The following is a 26,332-nucleotide window of genomic DNA, read 5'->3' as shown; positions in this document are numbered from 1 at the left end:
TATATAAAATTTTCTGTTTATTGAAGTCATTAAAAGAGATTAGTTGCTACATGCAGTAAAGAAGATAACTATCATTTTTTTCAATAATAGATATTTGATAAACAATAAAGCAAAGTCATTAAGAGTACCGACTTTGATACCAACCAGCCTGGTTTCAAATTTAGGCTTCATCATTTATTAGCTATTTAACCTTGAACAAGGTACGTAACTGTTTTGTGCCTCCCTTTCATCTGTACAAGAGGGAAATAATAGTACCTATCTCATAGGGTTGTTGCAAAATCTTTAAAGTCAGCAAGTTACTAAATAAGTTGACATATGCAAAGCAATTAAAATTAAGTCTGGTACATGGCAAGCACTATTTAAATATTTAGTATTATTATGCTGTGGTCAAAGAGTAGTAAAAAACCCCTGGATAATTAACAGAAATGTTTCTTTCACCATTTATCAAGTGCATGGTCCATGTCACACTCTGTTCAAAGTGGTTTATATACATTATTTCTTTAAAATCTCATCCTGCGAGGTAGGTTTTGCCACTGCTATTTTACAGGCAAGAAAAGCTCTAGGGTGGCACAAGGAACAAGAAGGCTACAACCGTGGTGAGAGGAGGGTAGAAGGATGGTGCACTTATGTGAAGGGCCATGGAAACCACTGTCAAGTCTTTGGCTTAACTCCGGGGAAAATGGAAGATACAGGAAGCTTGAACAGGCATGATCGAACTTACATGGTTTCAAAGACTCGATGCTGCTGCTGAGTTGAGAAAGGCTGTGGCAAGTGGTGTGGGGGTGTGAGCATGAAAACAGGGAGACCTGTAAGGGATGATGGCGGCTTGGACAAAGGTGATAGTAGTGGAAATAGTAAGACATAGTGAGTGTCTGAATATATTTGGGAGGAAGAGTCGAGAAGATTTCCTACTGGCAAGGACAAGGGTGAAGGCAACAATTCTGGCTCTTAGCAACTACAAAGAAGGATGAAGTTATTGAGATGAGGAAGGCTGCATGTAGAACAGATGTGGGGAGGCCGACTAGGAATTCAGTTTTAGACATGCTAAGTGTAAGATATTTATTAGAACCCAAGTGCTACTATTTATCAGGTAGGTGACACCTGGGTATGTCAACAAAACTGAGTCCTAGATTGCTAATTTAAAAAATGGGAAAATTATATTTTCCTCAAAAACTAATGTGAGCATTAATGAAATAATATATAATGAAACACACAAAAAGGTAAGTACACCATAGGGTATGCTCAGCAAATACTTATTAAAGGAAAGTATTTATATTACATAAATGTAATACATGCTACTTGAATCTCTTCTCCTTTACCACCTTTTGAAAAATGTATATCCACATTCAAGGCCATTTGCAGTGTTTTCAGCAAGGTCTGACAGACCTTTGCAAGTATTTTTATAGACCTAATAATACTTTAATACAGTCAATGCATTCAAAATTAGAAGAATTTAAGCACTAACTTCATCAAAGTGAAATTCAAAGACCATTTTGGAAATATGAGAAAACTCAGAGAGGTAGACTTGTTGGGGATATCACTTTGTGAGGGGTGCAAATGTCTAATCATTATGTTTTGTACACCTGAAACTAATAAAATAAATAAATAACTCAGAGAGGGCTTATCTTATCATGTATCTAAACATATTTTAAAGCTACAGTGCATATGGTATTGGCAAAAAATCCCAAAGCAAAACAAAAAGCAAACAAAAAACAAAACCTAGTGCAACAAAGCAAAGATTCCAAGAATCAGTCATGTATATAAAGAAGTTTATTATATAATAAAGGTGATATTTCAATAAATGGCACTGAAATAAAATTGGCTTCCATTTGGGAAACTATATAGCATGAATTGTATGTGGATTCCAGTTCTTAATTATAAAAATCAAAACTATAAAAAAATTCCAGAAAAATATAAGGAAATATTTTTATAATGTTAGAATTTGCTTTTCTGAGCATGGGAAGGAATTCAGAAGTCAAAAAAAAGACTGGCAGATATTATATATGGTAATTAAATATTCTATTTGACCAAGGAAATGATAAATAAATTTGTTAAAGAAAAGAGAGCCTGGAAACATTTACAACATGAATAGTAGATAAAGGATTAAATATAAGGACATGAATAAAAAATTCCTAGAATATGATCTGTAGAAATAAAATGATGCATAATCTTATCAATCATCAAAGAAATGCAAATTAAAAGTTTTTTTCCATGATTAATTTTACATAACATTGGGACAGTTATAGCCTTAAGAAAGAACAATGGGGCAAGATTCAATTCTAGGAGGCACACAGCAGTATATAAACAAGAATTTTGTCGCAGTAGTGTTTCCAACTTTTCTTCAATTTAAATGTCTATCAACAGAGGGTGCATCAAATAAATTATGATGTTGACATACAGTAGAATACCTATGATAAAAAAATAAAAAAGAGCTTTATATATATACATGGAGAGAAGCTATTAATTGAAAAACGAATACTACAGACCTATAGGTATAACGTGATCCTATTTTTGTAGCAAAAAAGTGGCATGTCATTGTGTGTGAGAGACAGACAAGGACAGATAGGGGCAGGGAGACTGACCAGGCTGATACACTCGTACCAGCAGCTAAATGTGATTTTCTCTGGAGAATAGGAGAGGACACAACTTTCATTCACTTCTCTAATCTTTAAATTTTGTCAATGAGAAACACTAGATTTTAGTGAAAAATAAGAGATATTTAAAAAGTAAGTTTTTATACAGAAATAGTCTCAGAGACACAGAGGAAAAATTGAGAGTTGCTAGTTGGGAGGGGGTGGGGATGAAGGAGAAGGGGAAGGGATGAGACAACATAAATTGGTAACTACAATATGGCCTCAGGGATAGAAAAGACAGTTTGGGGAATATAATCAATAATGTTGTAAATATTTTTTAGGGGGCCAGATGGTCTCATGTCTTGTTAGGGAGACCACTTCATGGATGGTGTAGAGGCCTGACCACTAACTACACTGTACACCTGAAGCTGATGCTGAATAATATCGTATGTCAACTATAATTTAATATATACATACAATCATGGGATGTGGAGTAGAGTGTGGGGATGGAGTCAATGAAATTGTAATAGATAAGTATGATATTGGGGGTAGGGGGCCAGTGTATGGGGGGAGGAAGGTTGTCACTTCGTGAGGAGTGAAAAGATAACTATTGAATTGTTTTGTACACCTAAAACTAATAATAATAATAAAAAAAGTAAGTTTTTATAAACTTACAAGAAGGCATCCAATTAAATTTTAAATGCACATACCCTCTGACTTAGCATCTTATTCTTAAGAAATATAAGCAAATGTACATCAACAAATGAAACACAAGGACATTCATTGTAACATGGTTTTATAATAACAAAAGAATTGAAAACAAATTAAATGCCCAATACTTGGGGAAAGTTAAATAACTTATGGAGTTATATATAATATTATGATGCCACTAGACAGAATTATATGAATGTCCTGACATCAAACTATATCTGCGACATATTGTATGTGAAAAAAGTTGCAGAAGAAGAACAATACATTTTGAAATGGAAAATTATTAATGTTATATTTATATATTTATATACATATAAAATATACATCGAAACGCAAAAATGGTTATTTCTAGGGAGATAGTTTAAAAACATTTCAAGCAGAATTCATGAGAAACTGGAGACTTACATATTATATTCTTTTATAGTGAATTTAAAAAAAAAAACTTCAAAAAGAATAAAGATTATAAAAATGTTTACTTGTTTAAACACCAGATTATCAATAGTTGCAATTTAAAGGAACCTTCTTTTACATCATTTTGGATAGGAAAGTATCTTTCCATAACACAATTACCTGTTTCATAAATCTGTTATTAGATTTCTTAAATATCTTATTTTAGAAAAGTAACATCCTGATAAATGAAATAAGCAATCTCACATATAAAATACTGAGAATACAAACACACATTTATATAACATAAAAATAAAATAGATCAAGTATATCAGCTAGAAATTTTTCCAAATCAGAAAGACTTTCATACCAGGTTCATGAGCTAGAGCATGTTGAAGAGCTTTTTCTGCTTTGTCATACCATTTCAATTTTAATAAAAGCTCGGCCAGATCATAGCAAAGATAATTTTGTTGTCCACTTTTCAGAGCAGCTTCATAGTAAGTGATTGCCTAAATAAAATTCATTTCAATTAGGAAAAAAAGCAATGAGGGTGGCATTCAAGCATAGATACTTTACACTTTACAACGTAAAGCATATGTATGTATAACTGGAGATAACTTAGGAGGAGCTTAGGCATATACCTGAACTATCGGTTAAGTACACCATTTTTCCTTAGTGAATCTATCATACAAGAAAACTAGCATTTTGTAGAATAAATAGCTAAAGAAAAGTGCTTGGTGAAAATTTTTTACAGGTTTTATTCCAGAAGACAGTGAACATTATTGAATGAAATTACTTTGTTAGCTGTTGTATATATGTTCACCAATTACCAGGAATAAGGCAAGAATGTAACAACAAAAAGAAAATCTGTTATCTCTACTAAGAAAACAATAACAAAAACAAAACAAAAACCTCCAAGCACACAGCTTACCAAAACTGATTCAAAAGAAAGGACACCTATTTATCACGTAATGAAAGACATGTAACAATAGCGAGCTTATTGTAATTGATTTGGTGGCAAAGATTTAGGTGCAAGATGAGCCTGAAGAAAACTTCAGGGTCCAAACAGTCTTTGCAAAATGCAGCAAAGAAGAATCTAAGACATGAGAAAGCCTTTCACACTAATTCCAGTTTGTGAACACAAATTTGGAGTTTTACAACCATCAAGATACAAAGGTGTTTGCTGAAGACCTCATATAGAGCAGGGTTTGAAAATTTGGTTATTATCCTAAGTGTAATAAGTCAGACAAACACAAACACCACATGATCTCACTTATATATATAGAATCTAAAAATAAATAAATGAACAAACAAAACAGAAACAGACTCATAGATAAAGAAATCACACTGATGGTTGTCAGATGGGAAGAGGGTTGGGGTGAAAAAGGTGAAGGGATTAAGTAGTACAAATTGGTAGTTAGAAAATCGTCATGGGGATGTAGGGTACAGCATAGGGAATATAGTCAATAATATTCTAATAACTATGTAGAGTGCAAGGTGGGTACTAGACTTATTGGGGGGATCACTTCATAAGTTACACAAGTATCTCACCACCATGCTGTATACCTGAAACTAATACTGTATGTCTACTGTAATTGAAAAGAAAAAGAAAAAAAATTTTTGACCCAATAGATACAATTCAAACTATAAAGTACTTACCTTTGAATAGTTATGAGTTTTCACAAGTGCTTTCCCAATTTTGCTTGCCAGTGTTCCATCTTTTGGGTTCTGATTTAATGCTTGCTCATATGCTACTATGGCTTCTTCAGGCTAATGTTGGCAGATACAAAAAATAAGGAATAAATAAACATCTTAGCTGGATCCCACTTAGATGCCAACATTTCTATAATTAAGTTCTTCATTTGGAATACTTAATGAGACTAATAATAAAGCACATACTTAAGTCAAGAAACCTTAATGATTTCAGAGAGGTGACAGTCATCAGCATAGGCATAACTAATTAATATAATCCCACCCATGTTAATTGTGTCCTTGTCTTCATAAATAATACTGTGAGAACTAAGAGACAGTTTCTTGACTCTTCATTTTTGGCATTCACTAGAAAAGCCAGATAGAGAGTCACAGAATTGCTTCCCTTTGAAGAAAACACCATCTTGGTCAATAGCTCTTCATCCTGCCGTTTAAAGGAGACTCTTACCTTGCTTCTAATATCACCTCTATTTAAAATCATGATAGTGTTGAATTCCTGGATCTCAATTTGAAAAGAAAAACACTTTTTTGTTGTAAGGGTTGTCTCCTTTTTACTGTGATGACTGAATCTTTGAATATTAAGTCAACATTATTTTAAAAAACTAAATTCTTTTTAATAGAATGTTATATTAATCACAAAGAATTTTTTAAAAAATCTAAGTTCAGTAGCATCTGAAACTTTACCTCTTGAATATTCATATATGCATCTCCAAGGAGAAGAAAAGAACGAGGGCTGGGCATTCTTTCAGCAATTTCTCTAAAAATCAGAACAACTCTATTTAGTATATTGAATACAAGTATCTTCTTCTCATCCTATAAAATGTAAAGGTAAGCTCATTTATTTCAATTAACCAATAGCCTTCAGAGTAGCTTCTATATATCCAACAATGTAACATGGTAAACAAAACAAAACACCCATACTCACACCGATTCTTATGCAGGATCAACCATTTTTTTCATTAAATCTCTGCATTTCCTGAAACGCAGGTAACAGAGCACAGGTAGATAAATTCTTACTATCCAGACACACATTTTCTGTTATGCTTAATTTTGAAGTGATGTGGGAGTAAAGGTACCAAAAAAGATGGGGGGAAAAACACTTATTGTCCTACGTATCTTGGGCTCCGATATTCACGGCATTAGTCATATGCTGAAATGAGTTACCTTAAAATATATAGCGTCTTCTACTTCACTATTTGCTTTCTATATTTTACCTGCATAATTTAGACTACTAAAGGTAAAAATACCAGTTATTCAAATAATGTTATACTAATCTTTTACATACAGTTTCTCATTGAATTGGTCAAAAACTCTATGAGAAAGACAATTATTATTCTGATTTTACAGATGATATGAGTTTAAGTCTACAGCAAATGTGTCAGATCTGCCTGAAATAAAAACCTATGCTTTTTAACTGATGCATTATACTGCATTCAAACAAATTAACCCTATTTTAAAGTAACTTTCATATCACTAGGGAGGGACAGTAGTGCTGATCTTTAGGAAACATCGTAGAAAATGTCATGTAGGAACTACCATCCTTTCATCTATAGAGGGGGTGCTGCTCAGTTTCTCTGACTTGCTCAGCACCTACAAAGAATCTGAGCAGCTTTCTGAGCTTTGCTATTTACATGATATATTGGGTCATCAGGAAAGTCATGACGCATTTTTGCACTGAAAACAGAAAAATAAGTCATGACTTTCCTGATGACCCAATAAATGAACCAATTGACTTGGTTTGATGATTTAATTCATCAACATTTTACTATGTTCTCAAGAGATAAAAATGTTAATGGTTTCTTACATGGAGTGTGTGCCTGTATGTTTTATCTTTTTGTTTGGGGAGAAGAGTAAGAGCAATCCCTTTGTGTGCAATTGTGCACGTGTGTGCATGTTCATGTGTGTGGGTGTTGGTATCCCAATAACTCCTAAAGGAACAACATAGGACATAACTTTTAAAGACCCTGCCCTCGCACCAAGGAAAGTTTGTAACCCATACAGTGGTGTGGAGTATACTAAGCCATACCTTTCTTTTGCTATAACTATTACATTACGAATTATATGTGACCATCTAGTCTCTGAATTGATGCATTATACAATTTTATGAATCTATTAGAATACATGCAACTGTTACAACTTTCCCTTCCCAAACAGGACAATTCAGGGTCTAGAAATAACATCTGATGAGGGAGGAGAGGTGAGAAACAAGAGTAAGTCACAGGTAGAAATAATCATATTACTATCATTTGTTTTAGGGAGAGTGAGTAATTTGGCAAGAGTGATTGTGGTTGGCAGTAGGTCCAGGTAGCGAGAACATGTTAAGGCAAAGATCTATGAAGTATCCATAAAGCAGTTAAAAGAAAAGACAAACCTACATTTGGGAATTAATTTCAGGAGGTAAATGTGACAAAATATAAGTGTTGAAATAACCATTTACCTATAACAAGTGATATATAACATTTTCTCTTTCCTGTGCTTCAGATATATATCTGCCATTTTTTCTTTGGCCTCTATGAAATAAGGTTGTTCAGATGTAACATTCCGAAGCATGCTTAAAGCCCGTTCAACATCTCCTTGGGCTAGAGCTAGGTCTGCATTAGCAATAGTAACACGCAATTCTTCGGATGTCCCAGAAAACTCATGGATGGCGTCTTGTAACACTTTTGCTGCCTCATGCTGTAAAGATGAAATTAAAATAACATTCACAATAGTCTACAAATTACACTAGAAATGAACATTTTCTACCAAACTACAATGAACAATAAATGCCAGCACAGTTATGATATTCATGAAATATTGATGGATTTTTGAAAAGCACAAAAATTTAAAACTAAACTCGGAAGCTAAATTCTGATGACATTACAAATATTTGTTAGCTGAAAAGTGTTTTCATAACTGAGACAGTTGCAGTTACTGCATAAGAGGCACTGTTACTATAATTTAATATGCATTTACTTTGCATCCAGCATTGTATTAACCTATCTAATTTTCACACACACAAAAAAAACCCTGCAAAGCAGTTACTATTATTACCCCTACCTTGAAGTAAGGAATTTGAGATTTAGTGTTAAGAAGTTAACAAATGACAAAACCAGAATTCAAATGCAGGTAGCTGCACTCCAGGACCTAAATTCTTACCACATTGGTTATTGCTTCTTTGATGGGATCCAGTCCACAGTCAATCAACCACTACACCCACTGGCTCTTCATTAAGTAGCAGATTACTTTATTCCCTACGCTCGGACATTTTTTTTTTTTATTGTTAGTTTCAGGTGTACAGAACAATGCAATAGCTATCCTTTTCACTCTCACAAAGTAACAACCCTCCTCCCCCTAGCTACTGCCCTCCCACACCCGATATCATACTTATCTATTACAATTCCATTGATTCCATTCCTACTCTTTACTCCATGACCCATGACTATATGTATATGTAATTATAGTTGACATACAATATTATTCAACATCAGCTTCAGAAATACAGTGCAGTGGTCAGGACTCTACACCGACTATGTAGTGGTCTCCCTAACAAGACATGAGTCCATCTGGCCCCCCTCGGACATTATTTTGTTATAATTCAGGTAAATATAGTACCTCACTTCCAAATTTGTGCCTCAATGAATCTAAAATATCAATTAAGATTCATCTCAATTTTAGATATTATAAAACATTAGGATTTCAGAAACATTAAAATGTGAAAAAAAACAGTGAATCTTAGAAACAACTATTTATGGTGGAACTGGTTCTTCCCATTAAATGTATGTTATGCTAATTTATTAGTGAAATAGAAATTCTTTGAGATTTGACACAGCCTTCTTAATTTTTCACTGAAATATGAGAATAAATGATTAGCAACTGCTGCAGCACAAAATACAGGTATCAATGATGTTAAGTTCTTTATTTTTTTTAATGTTCTCAGAATTACATGATATCCATCCATCCATCCATCCATCCATCCATCCATCCATCCATCCATCCATCCATCTGTATTATTATTATTATTATTTTTTAAGTATTTGATTTTATGATTGTCCTATGAGTTTACCAAAGCTGTATTCATCAGTGGTACTTTTGTTTTCCATCCATCCATCTGTATTATTATTATTTTTTAAGTATTTGATTTTATGATTGTCCTATGAGTTTACCAAAGCTGTCTTCATCAGTGGTACTTTTGTTTTCTCAATTATCAAAATTTCAGGTTGGTACTTTCATTTTATCCTGGTAGTACTTTTGTGTGCATGTGTGTGCATGTCTCTGTGTATGTGTGTTTGTGTATGTGAATCCTTTTAGGAATTCAAAGAATTATAACTGTATTATATTATTACTTTTTATGGTTGCCAAGGTAATCATATATTATATTATTATGTTATAATATATATATTTCATAGAATATCATATTACATTATATTGTGATTTATGTTATTTCATGGTAGCCAACGTTAAGTACACTGATATTTAAAGTCATCCAGATCCAAACTATGTTTAACTTCAGAGGCTTGCAGAAAGTGCATGATCTGGTGCAAAGTAGTGAGAAAGAAAAGTTTTAAACTTTACCACTTGGCCAAGGGAATAATTTTAGCTTTTTCATTTCCTACTGAATACACCCACACACACACAATGTGTGTGCATATATATATATATATATATATACTTGAATAACAAAGTTCAGATCTAAGCCATTGAATTAAAACTTGACTTACCTGGGGGCCAGCCGACTGGCTCAGTTGGTTAAGATCATGAGCTCTGAGCAATAGGGTCACTGGTTCAATTACCACATGGGCCAATGAGCTGCACCCAAGCTGAGCTGCCAAAAGGTGGCAGGATGGCTCAGCTGGTGAGAGCACATGCTCCTAACAACAAGAAGGCAGGTTCGACTCCCACATGCGATGGTGGGCTACGCCACCCGCAATTAAGATTGAACACAGCACCTTGAGCTGAGTGGCTGCGAGCTGTCAACGGGCGGCCGGAGGGCGACTGGACTTGGAGCTGAGCTAGCTGCACCCTCCACAACTAAGACTGAAGGACAACAACTTGGCTGCTCCTCTTCCCCTATTCTCCTACACTGTTCCCCTTCCCTAATTCCCCAATAAAATTGTTAAAAACAAAACAACAAAAAAACCAACAAAACTTGACTTACCTGTTCTCCGTTTAAGCGGTGAACCTCTACTAACTCAAGAAAGATTGATAAACGATGGCTTGCATCAACTTCAGTTTTTTTGTATTTTGATTTTGAGGAAGGTCCAGCTTTCCTCATTCCTGGTAAACTCATCACCATATGCAGAGTTTTAATTGCTTCTGCTATTTCTCCCATTTTCTTCTGTGACTGAGCTTTAATCAGATGATATAAAGGATATTCTCTCACCTGCGAAAATAATATTCAGAAATAGTTCCTTGGAATGCTTAAAATATCAACACATAATTTATAATCCATCAAACATTAAAATAATAGGATCTTTGAGGACAGTCTATCTGTGATTGTGTATATGAGGTCTAATTTTGTCCTTTTATTAACTTTCTGATCATTATTGTATTAAATCAAATTCAGAGAACCTGCCACTACTTAGTGTCTCCCTAAATGACAAACAAGTTAATTAAGTGCTTCCATCATGGCAGAAGAGAAAATGCAAGCAAAGTTTATAAGCTAGCAAATACATTCTGAGAAATTATTTGAGTTTTCAGGAAAGCAGTTTATCTGAGACTTCTGGTGTTGATATAAAGTTATTAGAGTTTTAGAAACAAACTTTTGTTCCCTTTCTGTTCTTTATTTTTTAATTTTAAGATTAAAAATTGTAGGACACTTTAATCAAGCATTGGTTTTATCCTTTGGATACTACGCCAAACGCGTAACGAAGCTTCTGCCTTTACTATGGTTAGCAATAGTGGATACAGGAAAAAAAAAAAAGACAAAAATGGGTGAGAAAGAAGGGGTCAAAGAGGAGGAGATAATGCACAACGAGGTGAAGTAGCAGCTCTCTGATGCTGGGACAGCTACCATCCTCCTTTAGGCTGTGTTTCTAAGCCTCAGTTACCTATGCGCTTTGTGTAAATACTCCTGTTTATCTCTTCTCTTAGAGTTTCTGATTGAGTGGCGTAGAGCACCTACACTGGGGTTCTGATGCACACTAGTCCTGGGAACTACTGCCCTAAGAAGCAGGCGTTATATTCTGCAAACCTTGTCTGAAACTTGAATTCTCCAGTCCCCTGAGAGGTTCTCGTATAATATAGGAGTCAAGACCGTGTGAACCCAATCCAAAGTTGAAGGAGTTGCACCAGGACTCCAGGTAGTCCAGGAAGCTTGTGAACCTGAGATTTCTCCCATTGCTGAGGGATATGATTTGTGACACAGAACATCTTGGATAGAAATCTAGCGTTTATATCCTCAAACCACATACTAAGTTTCAAAATGACTAAAGGTTCTTTGAAGATGGATAAAAAAAGCTACGAAAAATCAAGGTCCAAGAAAGAAACAGGCAATAAAATAAAATCCGTAGACATAGAAGTATTTGGCATAAAGCTTTATAGTTTACAATTATTTTTATATACCTTCATTACTGAAGTTAACACTGACTATAACTGTAGTGTACTATGAGTTGTATAGAAAAGAAAACTGAGGTTGAGAGAGAGTATAAGTGGAAAGGCTAGACACTGACCCTGGGTCTCTTGTTGCCAAAGACATATATTTTTTTACGTACACCACAATTGCTTCCATTTGTTCTCCTGCTTGTGATTCCAAATCTCTTCCATTAAATATGCATTTCTTAGCAAAATATTACAGGCTAAAATTAAAAAGTAGTTGAATGCGTAAGCATTTGCTAAAGGTTCAAAATAGGTGACACATCTTAACCACTTGAGTCTGGACTACTTACCTTAAAATTATAGCTCAAGCACAGTTCAAGAGACTGAGAACACAATTTGACTTTTTCCTGAGACAAATACACCTGAGCCATCAGGAGATGAGCATCTGCATAAGAAGGGCTATGTTCCAGGCAATGCTGCAGGTTATTATAAGCTGCTTCAGTGTCACCTAAGGAGGGAAACAAAGCACACTTATAATTCAAATGATTAAGAGATAGGGAGCTGAGAGAGAAGAGGGAGAAAAGTAGTTAGTCTATGAATAGTTCCAGTGTTTGAACTTAAAGTCCTCTGTTCATCAGGCCATGGCTTAATCTCTCTACCTGTACCAGTCAGCTTCCTTATAGTCTGAATAAAGAATACACCTGTAAATCAGAATACTCCGGTAAGACCATCCCTTGGTCATAATGAGCAAACCAGTGAAAGTGTGTGAAAAGATCAGAAATGATCACCACTGTTATTGAGAGTCCTATAAATACCTTTATTCACTTTCCTTATCAAAAAAAATCCCTGCTTTATTTACAATTTAATTAAAATGTTATGTAAAACATAGAAATTTAAATAGCTAAAATGTTGTAATATCACATTAACAAAGAGGATTTAATCTAGTTATTTTTTGTAACTTTTTTACTGTATATAACAGAAAAGGCATAAGAATATATTTCAGAGATTTAGAAATATGAGTTATAGATTTAAAATACCTTTAAATACAAGTGAAGTGTCAAATATTGGGGAAACTGTACATCTGGAAGTCTTAAAATAAAAGGAAATGATCAAGATTAAAGTGACTGGAAGAGTGAAATCAACCTTGGGCAGGCAGATGGGGGAGAGGAGGCTCTTCCTCTGAACGACTGCTGACTCTAGGTCTAGTGGCTTCCTGTGATATGACCCACACTGATCCTCCTTAGCCATCTTATAAATTGGCCTTAAGTAGGTATAGCTAGGCCAACTCCCCATTCAACTTTGCTAGGAGAATGGGGGAGAAGAAATCCTAAATTAGTTCCTGTTTGATTACTCTCCTTAACCTTACTCAACACCTAAACAGACAAAATAAGGAGCACAGTCAGGGCTTCCAGTTCCCAAAGTCTCAACCTACTTACAACAGAAACCTATTTAAGCAGAAAACATTTTTTTCTTAGAGACAGGAGATTAGTGGAAAAAAACTTGGCTGAGGTAGAACAGTAACTTATTCAATATAGAGTCAAAATTCGACCATTAACAATCAAGCATAACAAGTATTAAATTCTTTGTCATTGTCATGCAGTCCAACACTCAGAACTGTGCAGGCAAAAAAGGAAATAGGACGATTAAGCACAATGAATCTGCATGCAAATTACCACTTCCATTTTCTTCTAGGAAGGAGGAGGACTAAGGAGGTAACTTGAAGAAAGGTTATTAGGAAGGGGAGAAAGTACATGGAAAATAATCAGGGTTTGTAAATAAGTGACTGAAGAAAATGAGGACTGTACGTATAATTGAGATCAGAATCTTGTTTCTTTCTTTTTTTTTTTGGCTGAGCCATTCTACCACCTGTTGGCAGCTCAGCGGCAGCTCAGCTCGGGCCTATGTGGGAATCGAACCGGCAACCCTGTTGCTCAGAGCTCGCAAGAATCTTGTTTATTTTTAAAGTAAGGGGGAGGACGTGTGAAGCTAGCTTTAGAAGGCCATTAAGCATTTAAAAATGGAGAAATGGGTCATCACTATCGGGAAAAATAGACCACATAAACAAAGATCACATCAACATCACATTCTTATTTAAGCGTAGTCCAATTTCTCTTGAGGGAAAAATGAAAGACATAACTGTCTGATGACCTGTTTTTGTCAGGGTCCCGTGTACTAAAGAATATGGCTGACCTTTGTCCCAAGTTCCTGAGAGGGAGTCTCTAAACCTTGGAATCATTTCCAAAATGATAGAAGCATCTTTGTTTTGTGGTGGGCCCAGATAGATCATGATAACAATATGACTCAGGACAGGGCTGGCTACCTCAGAAAGACCAACCAGATGATTAAATGGTTGGGGCTTTGAGCCCTGTGATATCAACCTCACCTGGGGGTGGGTAGGGGTGGGGATGTTGAGTTGAATCACGTGACCAATGATTCAATCCATACCTATGTAATAAAAAACCCTGTGGACACTAAACCTTGGGTGAGTTTCCCTGGTTGCTATGGTTTTTTTCAGGTATTGTCATGCATCTTTGTGTCAGAGAGTTTGGACTCCGCAGGGAGAGGACAATGAAAGATTCACGTTTGGGACCCTCCCAGACCTTTCTCTGTGCATCTCTTCCGTTTGCTGGTTCAGATTAATATCCTTTGCTCTAATAACTACAATGCTTTCCTGAGGTCTGTGAGTCATTCTAATGAATTCCTGAACCTGACAGGGGTCATAGGAACCCTGAAATTTGTAGCTAGCTAGTCAGAAGTACAGGTGGCCCTGGGAACCCCTGAGCTGGTGGCTGGTGTCTAAAGTGAGGGCAGTCTGATGGAGGATTGTGACCTTAATTTGTGAAATTTGATGCATATCCAGGTAGTTGGTGCAGAAGTCATTCCAGTTTGCAAGTTAGCAAGGCTACTGCTATTTAGACCCATGCCAGCACTATTTCAAATTATTTGAGGCCGCTCTTTTTAAAATGGGGTTAATATATGAGACTTTCATTCCTAGAGATTTTGGCAATTAAGCATGACTATAATAAGACTTATTTATATCAAATTTCAAAGTAAATAATTAATGTTTAATAATTAATCACTGAACTCAAAAGTCCCAGTTTAATCACGCAGTAGTTGATACCAATTCCAATTGAGAAGGAATTAGAACTATCACGTGGCTCAATAATAGAGCTCAATCAGAAGAGGGTATTAGAGTCACTTCTTACAACTAGAGGACTTTAGAGGTGAAACAAGCTTTTGAGATCTAGTTTTGTTTTTAAAACAGTTAAAACAGAGACTCACCTCCCCCCAAATTAATAAAGTCTCTTAACTCATTATTATGTGTAGTCTCTTAACTCCTTATTATGTGTAACATATAATTGTTAATATCTTTAAGTTGGTTCCTGCCCTTTAGGACTTTACAAACTTAATTTACTTTGAATAGCATTCAGCCAGCAAAGGTACATATATACAAGTATATAAGCACCATATAATGGTCTATTTTTATGTATATGTCATACATATGCTTGTGTCTTAAAAAGCTAAGGTTATAATGTAGGTGATTATTATTTTTTTAACTATATATAACCAGTCACAGAAACTAAGTGAGAATTAATTAATAAATTTCATTTCAGCCTGAAACCTGGTAAACATCACATTTTGTTATGCCAGTGAGTCAACGACGTGGATTAAAGCCTGTAAATTATTATTGGCAGGCACCAGTACCATCTGATGGGCTTTTTTAAAATGGTAGAACTGTATTTTCCCAACAATTCACTTTATACCACCAAAGTTTACAGTAATTTTAGTTTTTGTTTTCTGGGGTTTTTTTTAGCTGAGCCATCCTGCCACCTGTTGGCAGCTCAGCGGCAATCCAGCTCGGGCCAGGCATCGAACCGCTGTGGCTCAGAGTTCGCACTCTTGAACGAGCTCTAAACCAACTGAGCCACTCGGTCGGCCCTTATAGTAATTTTTAAAGCATTAAATAGTAAAGCAAGCCAGGCAATTTTATTTTAGATAAAAATTAGTTATCTGTGCACACATAAAATGTGCATTTTAGGTGACTATTCTCCATATATTGTATATGGACTTCTTAGTTTACTTATATTAGTTTTATCAACATCAGAATATAACGATTAGTTTAAGCTTTTAAGGAATACCTCACCTGACAGGTATTTCACTTTTGATATCAGGAAGACAGCTTGCAGAAGGCCTGGCACAGACCTTACTATTGTCTCCAGAACTGAGGTGCAGCGCTTGAGAAGTGGAGAAAGAGGTTGCCCAGGACTTGCAGGCTAAACAAAACAAGTCAGCAGGTCTTTTTATAAGTTTATAATAGAATTCAGCTAAAAATAAACATTTCTTAATTGTAATGTGAATACCGAAACCATACATTTTTCTAAAATGTTTCTTATTCTGTTTATTGCCCAATATCTTTGCTATGACTAGACTAACACTAATTTATATCCCTGAAACCTATGAAGAGACTGTAAATAATGCCTTTGTTCAACAAAAGAATTATGAAATTATTATACAGTTACTCATTTGATAACATATGAAAGGAGCATATTGGTTCAGAAAATGTATCAAGGAAACTTATCTGTTCAAAGGAAAGATAAGAGGTAGAGTTTCTTGTTGGAATTGAGAGTGAAGACAATGTGAGTTCTAATTCTAACCCTGCCCTGTGATTTCCTCAATTCAATAATTTGTACTACCCCTGAGTGCTGCCTGGTCAGTTTTTAGAGAATTCAGCCTATGTTTTCCTAGTAGAAAACAGAAGGTAGAACACACTCATGTGTACTACACCAAATGTCTCAGACCTTTAGAGTTGTAGGCCCTCAACTTTTTTTCTCTTTTTATTAATAATGAATATGATAATTAAAGCACTCCTAGACCATTTGTTTATCCTTTTAATGGTGGTCTACTCAACTAATCTTTATCCAATGGTTATCTATTCACAACTTAGAAATCTGATTAGCAGAATTTAAATATCAAATGTTCATTCTCCCTGCTTTGCCCGACTAAGGCCCTTCCCTTTACCAGAAGGAGACAATCCCCCCACCATCTTACACCCCACACGTACACATTCTTAACTGGAGTGCATCCTCTTCCTCACAATCACCCCTACAACAAGCCATTGGTACTGACAAGAAAGTGTCACATCTTCTCACTATGTACAAGCACAAAAAAATGTGTGCTCAAAAGGATTTTCAGAATATGAGTACTGGTGCCTAAAATACTTCAGCTTCTTTAAATTTCTACAGCACTTAGACTCTATGTAATAATATTTTACATTATATATCTTATACAGTTCCACAGTAGTTTCATATTTAGTTCTGCCTCATTTATAGGACTAAGGGTATTTATGTGTCATGAAGGTCAGAATTTTACACTTCTTCACATAGTATTTGATATAAATTTCTTAAAACATGTATTTTTCAGTGTAACTGATAATAATAAAAATATAGGTGATCTAGTGAGGCTCTGGTAATGTTCTAGCCAAATGCTAAGAATTGGACATTGAGAACAACCATTGTTTTCACTGTAGTTTCAGAGTGACTCATAGAAAAAATATGACTTAGTGGGCCATTTCTAAGATAACATGTTTGATTAAAAAAAAAAAAAACTACACACCCACACACACACCTAAACAAGTAGGAACTGAGCTGGAGAAACAAGTCTGCCTTCCCCATGAAAACAGCATTATAAATGCCAAGGAGGTTCTATCATGCTGATAAAGGTTATAATAGGAAAATAGGATGTCTGTGGATTAGGGACCCAGCTACCCTTTAGTACAATATTTCTTGCTCCACCTACAGTTTACTCTCAGCACAGCTGCCAGAAAAACCCTTTTAAAATGTTGAATTGGATCATGCCCAACACCTGCTGGTGGTTCCCTATTGTAACTCAGAATGGAAGCCAGAGGGGTTTCGCCTGGTCTCCTGTGCCTTGACCTCTGACTACTCGCTTTTCTCATCCATCCGAGCCAGACGTGTCTGCTTGTGTCCCTTTGGGCCAAAGCACAACTGCTTCTTTTGCCTGAAATACTCTATACTATATTTCCACACTTTTTTATTTTCAAGTTTTTATTCAGATTTTACCATCTTAATGAGGCCTACCCAGATCATGTTGTCTAAAATTATCCACTCCCTCACCTGCCCCCCCACACACTATTCTGTTATTTTCTTCTGTGATCTTCTAACATACTATATAATTGACCTGATTATATTCTCCATCTCCTCCTGTTAGTATACATGCTTCAAGAGGGCAAAGTTTGTAGTTTGTTTTTAAACAACTATTTCCCTAGCTCTGAACAGGGTGCTTAGGTACTCTGTAAGCTTTTTTTTTTTTTTTTTAGCTGAGTCATCCTGCCACCTCTTGGCAGCTCAGCTCGGGCCGGGCATCGAACCGCTGTTGTTCAGAGCTCACACTCTTGAGCGAACTCTTAACCAACTGAGCAACTCGGCCGGCCCTCTGTAAACATTTTTTGAATGAATTCTAAATACTGTCTAAGTAGTGAAAAATGCATTCAATGTCTAAGCCAGTGAAAACAGACCACGACTGGGGAGATTGAGATTGATCCCAGGTGTGACTCTATAGAGGGGTTAGTTAAAAAAATAGATTATGAAAGTCTGGAAAAGGGCGTGATGATCAATAAAAAACAGCATAAGTTCCCTAAGGAAAGGTTGTTATTCTAATTTCCTTTTTAACCATTACTGAATCTATAGATCAGGGAGAATGCTAAGAACTATATTTTTAGCAATGAAGATAGTGCCAGTTGTGATATCCTAGTGTTGCATTGGGAGTTGCGTATAAAGGCATTTGCTTACTGTTTGTAACAAAAGAGTGTTGACTAACGGATCCATATCAATTTGGAATGAACTCTCTGGTAACACAACAGAGGGTTCCACCCTCAGTTCTATTCAGAGCTAGATAAGGCAGATGATGAGTGACAATAAAGATCCATATAAAATAGGTGACAACCAGGATCCAAAAGGACATGGTAATCTTGAATTATGGGATGAATCATGGAGATAAAATTTCATAGGGATAAATGTAGAGTCTTATACTTGGGTACAAAGTTATAGTGAATAATAGATCTAATGACTTTAGTTAACTGTTAATTCAATAGGAGTCGATAATGTAATATAATTCACATAAACAATGCTGGATGGACATGCAGAATTAGGGAGAAAAAAGGATCTAACCTAGGTCTTGCAGGCCAAATCCATATGTGGAATAACAGGCACTGACAAGATAAAGGCTATCCTCAGAATCACAACCAGGGTTCTCAAACTTGTCATATAAAAAATAAGTGACTGAAAACCTGGAGTTGTTTAGGGACACATGAAAACTAGTTTCCAAAATGGAAGGTCTGTTTTATGGATGAGGAATGATTCTTGCTTAGACTAAGTAACTGGACTTGCTCCATGTCACTCCAGAGAGCAGAAAGAAGACCAATAAACGGGTGACATTTTTTAACACAAAGCGAAATAGTCTAGTAATTGTAGTTATACAATAAGAATTGAATTTTTGAGTGCATCCAAATGGGATGGGCATGTAATGAGGAAGTTATAGAGTAGATTCTAATATAAGGTGGGTGTCTGAGTTAGATGACTTCTAATTGTTCTCCTAAACTCAAGATTTTAAGATTTTATCAATCAAAAATGAATATTTATATACCAAAACATTTATTAGTTGAAAGCAGTATTACTATAAATATTCTGATTAAAAATTATTTCAACTAACATATACAAATACTACTTCCATTTTAAGATGCAATATATGAGTAGTCTAACAAGTGGAAGAAATTTATTAGTACCTTTTATAAAACATCAAGTAAACGCATCTTTGAAAATTAGTCCCAAAATGACTTACCTGCATTGGACAGAAATTCAGACATTCTGTAATAATTTCTAGCAAGAAATCAGGATTCAACTTCTCAAAATACTGTATGCCAAGAGGTAAATCTTGTAAGTGTAAAAAATGAGTGTTCAGGACATCATCTAACAAACTGATAACTTCTTCTTGTCGTTTATTTTTCTTCATAGCAAGAAGTGCATGTAAAAAGGTTAATTCCTGGAAAACAGGCAGCTTTTTAATAAATTACTCCATTCAGTATAAAGCTATTTATTTCTACAGATTTCAAATGCGTATGAAGTGCTATTTATGTGCAGTATCTGTTTAAACTTAAGTATTAGCTTGGATGGATTTTTAGAATTTTGTGGGAGAATATTTAAAGTCTAATTTTGCATGGTGGTAAATTAATAAAAGAAGTTGCATATTAAAATTAGTGTATATTAGTCCTTTAAAGCCATTACTAATAAGACAATTTAAAATTTCATATTTTATAAGAGTAGGAAATAAAATACTGTACCGCAGATTTCCCAATAGACTGCTCAATTTCACTAAGGAATTCTAGCTGCTGATCTGCATCCTGTAATTGCTCTTCTATTAATTGACATCGAATAAATCCTAAAACCAAACAGGACAAAAACAGTCAAAAGTCCACATCAATTCAGGTATGCACACTGTTAGCTAACACAAATAGTTAATAAAACAGGGTTTTTTTGCCCATAATACATGAAACTTTAGATTACAAAAAAGAAAAATGAAAAAAAGAAAAATAAAAGAGTGAAAGCAAATAAAATGGGTAGCTTGTTAACCTTATAAAATCTATTATGATGGAGCTCATAATATACAGGAACTATCTCATAAAAAGCTATTCTCTCAAGATACTATCTAAGAAGCAAAAATTTGGGCCAGCTGAGTGGCATGTTGATTAAGAGTTGGCTTGGGACGCCAGCTCTCAGCAGCAGGGCCCCGGTTTGGATCCCACATTAGGGACAGTGACACTGTGTCCTCTACAGATAAGATGGTGAACAACAGCTCGACCTGGAGCTGGACTGCCATGATTCGCTGGCAATGGCACAGGCTGCAATGAAGCTGCAGTGGGCTGCCATAAGCTACCGTGAGTGGCTGGCAGCTGGCAGCCAGCATGAGCTGCTAAGAGCCGCTATGAGCGGCCGTCCAGAGGCCGGCGACCGATCTGCTTCACCTGGGGAGAGCACAATGATAATACCAACATGAGCCAGTGAAGCGACGTCCTCCACAAGTAGACTGAAGAACAAACGGATAGCAACTTGTCTGTTTTCCTTCCCCAATTCCTCAACGCTGTTCCCCTCCCCCAATTCCCCAATAAAATCTTAAAAAAGAAGCAAAAATTTTATTTTTAAAGGTATATGATTTTCTCTATTGTGGATAGTTGAGAATCGTTTAATTTTTAGCAAACCACAAAATACATTTCTTTTAACGGCAGGTATGAAAAGCAATTATGACTCGCACCTGCATGAGGAACATTATAGAAATAGTGGTCATACCAATTAGTGCAGAGACGCTGGTTTCATCCAGTGTCATGGCCGTCTTATACCACTTCAGTGCTTCTTTAACTTTTCCTTGTAAGATCATTTGGTATCCAAGTTCTGTAGCATATTCTGATTGCTGAGGGGTTAAACTGAAAGCTCTTTCTAGTAATGTTTGAATTTTTTGAAGAATGAGTTGACTACGTCCACACTAAAAAGAAAAAAAAAATAAGTTAGGCTAGAACACTTCCACTCAGACAGAAAAATTATTTTTTTTCTAAATATACATATATTATTTGTACTTCACAGAGCAAAATTAAGAAAAATAAATGATTTAATAACCAAGGAAAAATAAAACTTCTCTTTTCACTATCGAGACAGTGCAGAAAGAAAGAGTTTCTATCCTATCAGAACGTTTATATCCTAATGAGTAGTGCTTTTAAAAAAAACAGCTATCTTGAAAAGTATACTTTTAATTGATGTTGCTGCACAAACATATTTTTTAGAACTCTTTTCAAACTGTCTCATGATTGCTTTACAAATTAAACAAGAAAGTCACTTCTTTCAGGTTAAATGTATATTTTTACTGAATCAAAAATTAGAGTAAGGATCTGCTTTCCTCCTGAAGACAAGCGTGCAACCAGTGAGAATACTTCAAAAGATCAGGCCTTAGAATCCTCTTTTAAAAAGCTTCAAAAATAGGGCTGGCCGAGTGGCTCAGTTGGTTAAGAGCTCGCTCAAGAGTTTGAGCTCTGAGCAACAGTGGTTCAAGTCCTGGCCCGAGCTGAGCAGCTGCTGAGCTGCCAACAGGTGGCAGGATGGCTCAGCTAAAAAACAAAACAAAAAAGCTTCAAAAATATATTAGGACATGGCAATGCTGCTAGAATATGTAACTTTTGAAGACAACAATATTTAAGAGTAAAATACTAAACTGTTTGAATTTTCATAAACTAATTATGTATCTGGCAATAGGTAAATAAAAAAGGGTAAATATACCCTCCTTAACTCAAACTTTTATAACCGCAGGATTTGTTTTTCTCTAAACTCCATGCCCTCGACAATCTGTTTTTAAATGAGAGAATGCAGTTTATGCATATCATTTAACAATTAATATCCTTGACTTTTCCCTTCAACTTTATATTTATTAATTATTTTTAATTACTTATGTGTAACTTTTTCCTTTTTTTCTTAGTTTAATTAAGTAACTTTTCAATCCTTTCATTTCAGGTTTGACTTCAAGATTTTGCTGTATTTTCCTATTCTATTCTTGATTACCTTCTTTTTATTGGTTACTTGTAATAGAAACATTTCTGTACTACTATAAAAAAAGTAAGATATACCATTTTCCCGACCAAAATAGTCCATTACCCATATTAAAACTTTTTTCAAATGGTTTTAAACACAAAACAAAGAACAACTCTATTCATAAATCCTATGCTCTTATTAAAATAATCCACTTTCAATTTCTTTTCCTGGAAGGCGCTTCCCTATCCTTAAAGGCTCAACAAGTGCCACCTCCTCCATGAAGCCTCTGTGATGCCTTCTTATAGTTGAAAACTGTATCTCCTCTAAACTGCCTTTCTTAGGAATGTATCACATATTTATACATGTATCGTATTTTCACTCTAGGCCATATGCTCTTTGGTACCTCTCTGCCTTTGTGACTTATTTCTATTCTCAGCTACAGATGACAGAACTCTTGTAAATATAATAGTAGGCGATCTTACAGTTCTGCTGAAGGCTATTGTGATCTTATAAAAAAGGTGAGCATTCTGTGGTTCCGTGGCATTCAATGCATTTCCTAAGTTTTCCAGTGTGGTTGCAGCCTAAAACAAAAATACCAAGTATAATTTTAAAATAAACTAAGAAAAAAGACAACATAATAAATGACAATAAACTAATGAAATCTTATATGTTGCAAGATTAAAAGTTCTTTTAAAAAGCTCAATAATTATCAACAAAGAACTGAGTTTTAGAATGCGTTTAATATTTGTTATTGAATGGAAACCTTTGGGTGGGTAAAGATACCTATAATATTCAATTAGCTATACATGCCAAGCTTCCTCTCCAATAACTAATTCAGGACACAAATGAGCTATGAATAATATATTTATAAACATTAATATTATGTGAGATCAGCTCTTGGATTATCTGTGTAGCTTAGCTTATATTTAAAATAGTCTCAGAATAAATAAATCATTAAGCTATTTCATATAAGTAATTTCAATGCCTGGAAAATTTACTGAAGAGTTGCCTCTACTAAGATTCTTTTTTTGTTTTACTAAGATTCTTTTAATATTTACTAAAGTACCTATTAGGTATTATCATATTAACTAAGTTAACCCACTGAACACAGTCCAAATCTACTACTTGTTGTAATACTATTTGCTTCAGACTGATTTTGAGTTTTGGCATTCCATAATCCAGTACATACTCAATGTGATCACTACTAGAGAAGCATGTACCTTATTATAAGGTCCAATGGGATTGATCCTAAGCCCATTTAACTTATGCGAACTTAATTTTTAAAATACTATGAATTATATTTTCCATATGTACTATACTATAACAAGTATCACCGGTTACATTAATCAAATATATATTACTGCATGGGAGTTTTATATAGAAAACCACGTATACTGTAATTAATGACCTAAGGAATGTTCTAAGGTAATTTTGACTATATAATGTTTTTACTTTACTGTTAATTTAAGAAGCTCACCGCTTTATTAAGGTGTATTTCCAGGAATCAACTAAAAACTACCATGACATACATTCTAAAAGAGCACTTCAAGTCTCTAACATAAGTTCATGTGTGTCTGTAACTACATATATTTTTAAAACAGGAAAGTTAAATAGTACAATAGAACTTACCTTCTCTATATTCCCCTCCCTACACAAATAGTAAAGAGCCAGCATTCTTAGTGCTTCCACATTTTGTTTATCTTGAAGCATTAATCTGCAGAGAAACATTTCATTTAATGTTAAAATAAACTTATGCATTCTCTTCTATTTCTAGTTCGCTGGTCTGACTAGCCCACTGTCTAAATAAGTAATTTCACTTAGCAAAATGACCTCTCTTTCATGAAAATTATCTCCCATTATTTAAAGTAAAAAAACTCTGAATCTTAATTTTTATTAAGTTTTAAAAAGATATAGATTGTACCAGTCTTATGAAATCCTTCGGCAATCCTCAAGTATTAGCTAACCATACGCAACAGTATATTAAAAAAATAATTCATCTTGACCGGGCATATTTATTACACAAGACTTTCAGGAATGCAAAGATGGGTTAAACATTAAAAAAAAAAATCTGTTAATGTAATACACAACATTCAAATAGATTCCTACTGGATAAAAACAAATTAGAAAATATTATGAAAAATATTCTATTATTAATAGGAACAACTCCCTCCCCCCAGAAGATATTAAATTTAGTAAAAAATCTGCAAAAATTGTAAAAATTGCTATAAACTTGACTCAAGGACATTTAGAAAAGGAACTGAACAAACGAAGGTCATACACTAGGTTTCTTATGATGGATGGTGCGGTCCACTGTCTTACTGCCTCCAGTTCTTCCACCCTTCCTGTGTATGTGCCTTCTGCCATGTAACTGAGCAGTTCCTCCTACAAACGCTGCAGTACACTTTTCTGCTCCTCAACTATGGACTGGGGCATTTCTCTCGTACTGGCTGATGGAATATGGGCAGGAGTGGCAGTGTGCCATGCCTGAGTTTCAGGGGCATCACAGATCTTTGCTTGTCCTTTTGCATCTCTGCTATCACCACGAGGAGAGCTTTTCCTGTGTAGCTGCTCCTCTTTGACTCAAGCCCAGGGGACAGAACACTGAGAGCTGACCAGAGCCCAGACTGCAACCAGGTGCCATGCCCACCCAGCCGGATCTGAAACTTGAAGCAGCGCCCCGGCCAAGCCGGACCTAGATCGGCCCATCCTAGAGGACCCGCACAAAAGTTATTTGCATAACTCCTTAGCAGAAGAATTTGGGGGCCGGCCGAGTGGCGTGATGGTTAAGAACTGGCTTGGGACACCAGAGGGCCCCGGTTCGGATCCCACATATGAGGGCCAATGACACTGCCCTCCACAGCTAAGATGCTGAACAACAGCTCAACCTGGAGCTGGGCTGCCGTGAGTCGCTGGCGACTGATCTGCCTCGCCCGGGAAGAGTGCAATGATGGTGCCAACTTGGGCCAGTGAAGCAACATCCTCCACAACTAGAGTGAATGAAGAATAAAAGGACAGCAACTTGTCTGTTCCCCTTCCCCCAATTCCCCAGCACTGTTCCCATCCCCCCAATTCCCCAATAAAAATCTTTAAAAAAAAAAAAAGAATTTGGCAGGTTCTCAAAATTTTAAGTGTGTATACCCTGCAATGTTCCTATAAATTCATCTTTCTCTTATTAGCTTGGGCACACGGCTAGCCGACATTTCCCAGCCATCTTTGCATTTGATGTGGCCAATATGAGATGAAGCCATATATGCCTGGGCTGGGCTTGTAGGCCTGGGCTTTCAGGAAAAGCAGAATGGTTCCTCCACACTCTCCCCTTCCACCAGTTAGACACCAACGCGATGAGGTTTTAAAAAAATAGCAGAGTTGCAAGATGGAAAGAGTCTAGGTCTCTTAATGGTAGTGTGGAGGAAGGCTGCCTGATCGGTCATAATACCCACCCAAAACAGTTACATCTAACAAAAAAAATTCTGCTGTGATAAACCATCAAATGTTTACATCTGGTTTTTTTTTTGTAGAAGCTTAGCCTTCCCTAACAAATACAATAATCCCTCATTTAGGAAATCATCCCTCAGAAATACTCCTATTATCTGTATAAAGATTATATGTGTATGTGCATGCGTGTTCACTGTAATATTTAGAAAAACTGGAAACAGCCTAAACGCCTACCAATGGGGAAAGATGAAATAAACTGTTGGTATGTTCACTGTATAGAATGCTATTCATGGTTAATAAATAATCGGGTAGATCTGTGTGAATGGATATAAAAAGATATCCATGAAACACTAAGTTAAAGAAAAATCAAGCTTAAAAACTATAGTCTATTTTTAACTTTACAAATGTCCCCCA

The 26,332-nt window shown here is 35.5% G+C and overlaps 1 protein-coding gene across 6 annotated transcripts in view; it reads right to left on the bottom strand.

The window, feature by feature from the left end:
* The window catches only part of TTC21B (tetratricopeptide repeat domain 21B), a 66,128-nt gene that overhangs the window by 25,559 nt on the left and 14,237 nt on the right, over nt 1–26,332 (bottom strand). For all 6 annotated transcript variants that reach the window (XR_002122477.1, XR_002122478.1, XM_019629857.1 and 3 more), the window contains 12 exons: nt 24,113–24,197; nt 22,966–23,064; nt 21,257–21,449; nt 20,254–20,351; nt 19,755–19,955; nt 16,042–16,171; nt 12,248–12,405; nt 10,519–10,743; nt 7,819–8,057; nt 6,066–6,138; nt 5,331–5,441; nt 4,042–4,180 (listed from right to left, as the gene is read on the bottom strand). Coding sequence is in view for 4 of the 6 variants with exons in the window: in XM_019629857.1 (XP_019485402.1) it covers nt 4,042–4,180; nt 5,331–5,441; nt 6,066–6,138; nt 7,819–8,057; nt 10,519–10,743; nt 12,248–12,405; nt 16,042–16,171; nt 19,755–19,955; nt 20,254–20,351; nt 21,257–21,449; nt 22,966–23,064; nt 24,113–24,197 (1,751 nt within the window). In the remaining 2 variants the exon portion in view is untranslated. The remainder of the gene's footprint in view (nt 1–4,041; nt 4,181–5,330; nt 5,442–6,065; nt 6,139–7,818; nt 8,058–10,518; nt 10,744–12,247; nt 12,406–16,041; nt 16,172–19,754; nt 19,956–20,253; nt 20,352–21,256; nt 21,450–22,965; nt 23,065–24,112; nt 24,198–26,332) is intronic.

Source organism: Hipposideros armiger, unplaced genomic scaffold (genome assembly GCF_001890085.2).
Source record: "Hipposideros armiger isolate ML-2016 unplaced genomic scaffold, ASM189008v1 scaffold_871, whole genome shotgun sequence".
Classification (NCBI taxonomy): Eukaryota; Metazoa; Chordata; class Mammalia; order Chiroptera; family Hipposideridae; genus Hipposideros; species Hipposideros armiger.
Note: the sequence above shows the minus strand (reverse complement) of the source record. Positions and strands in the feature narration are given on the sequence as shown.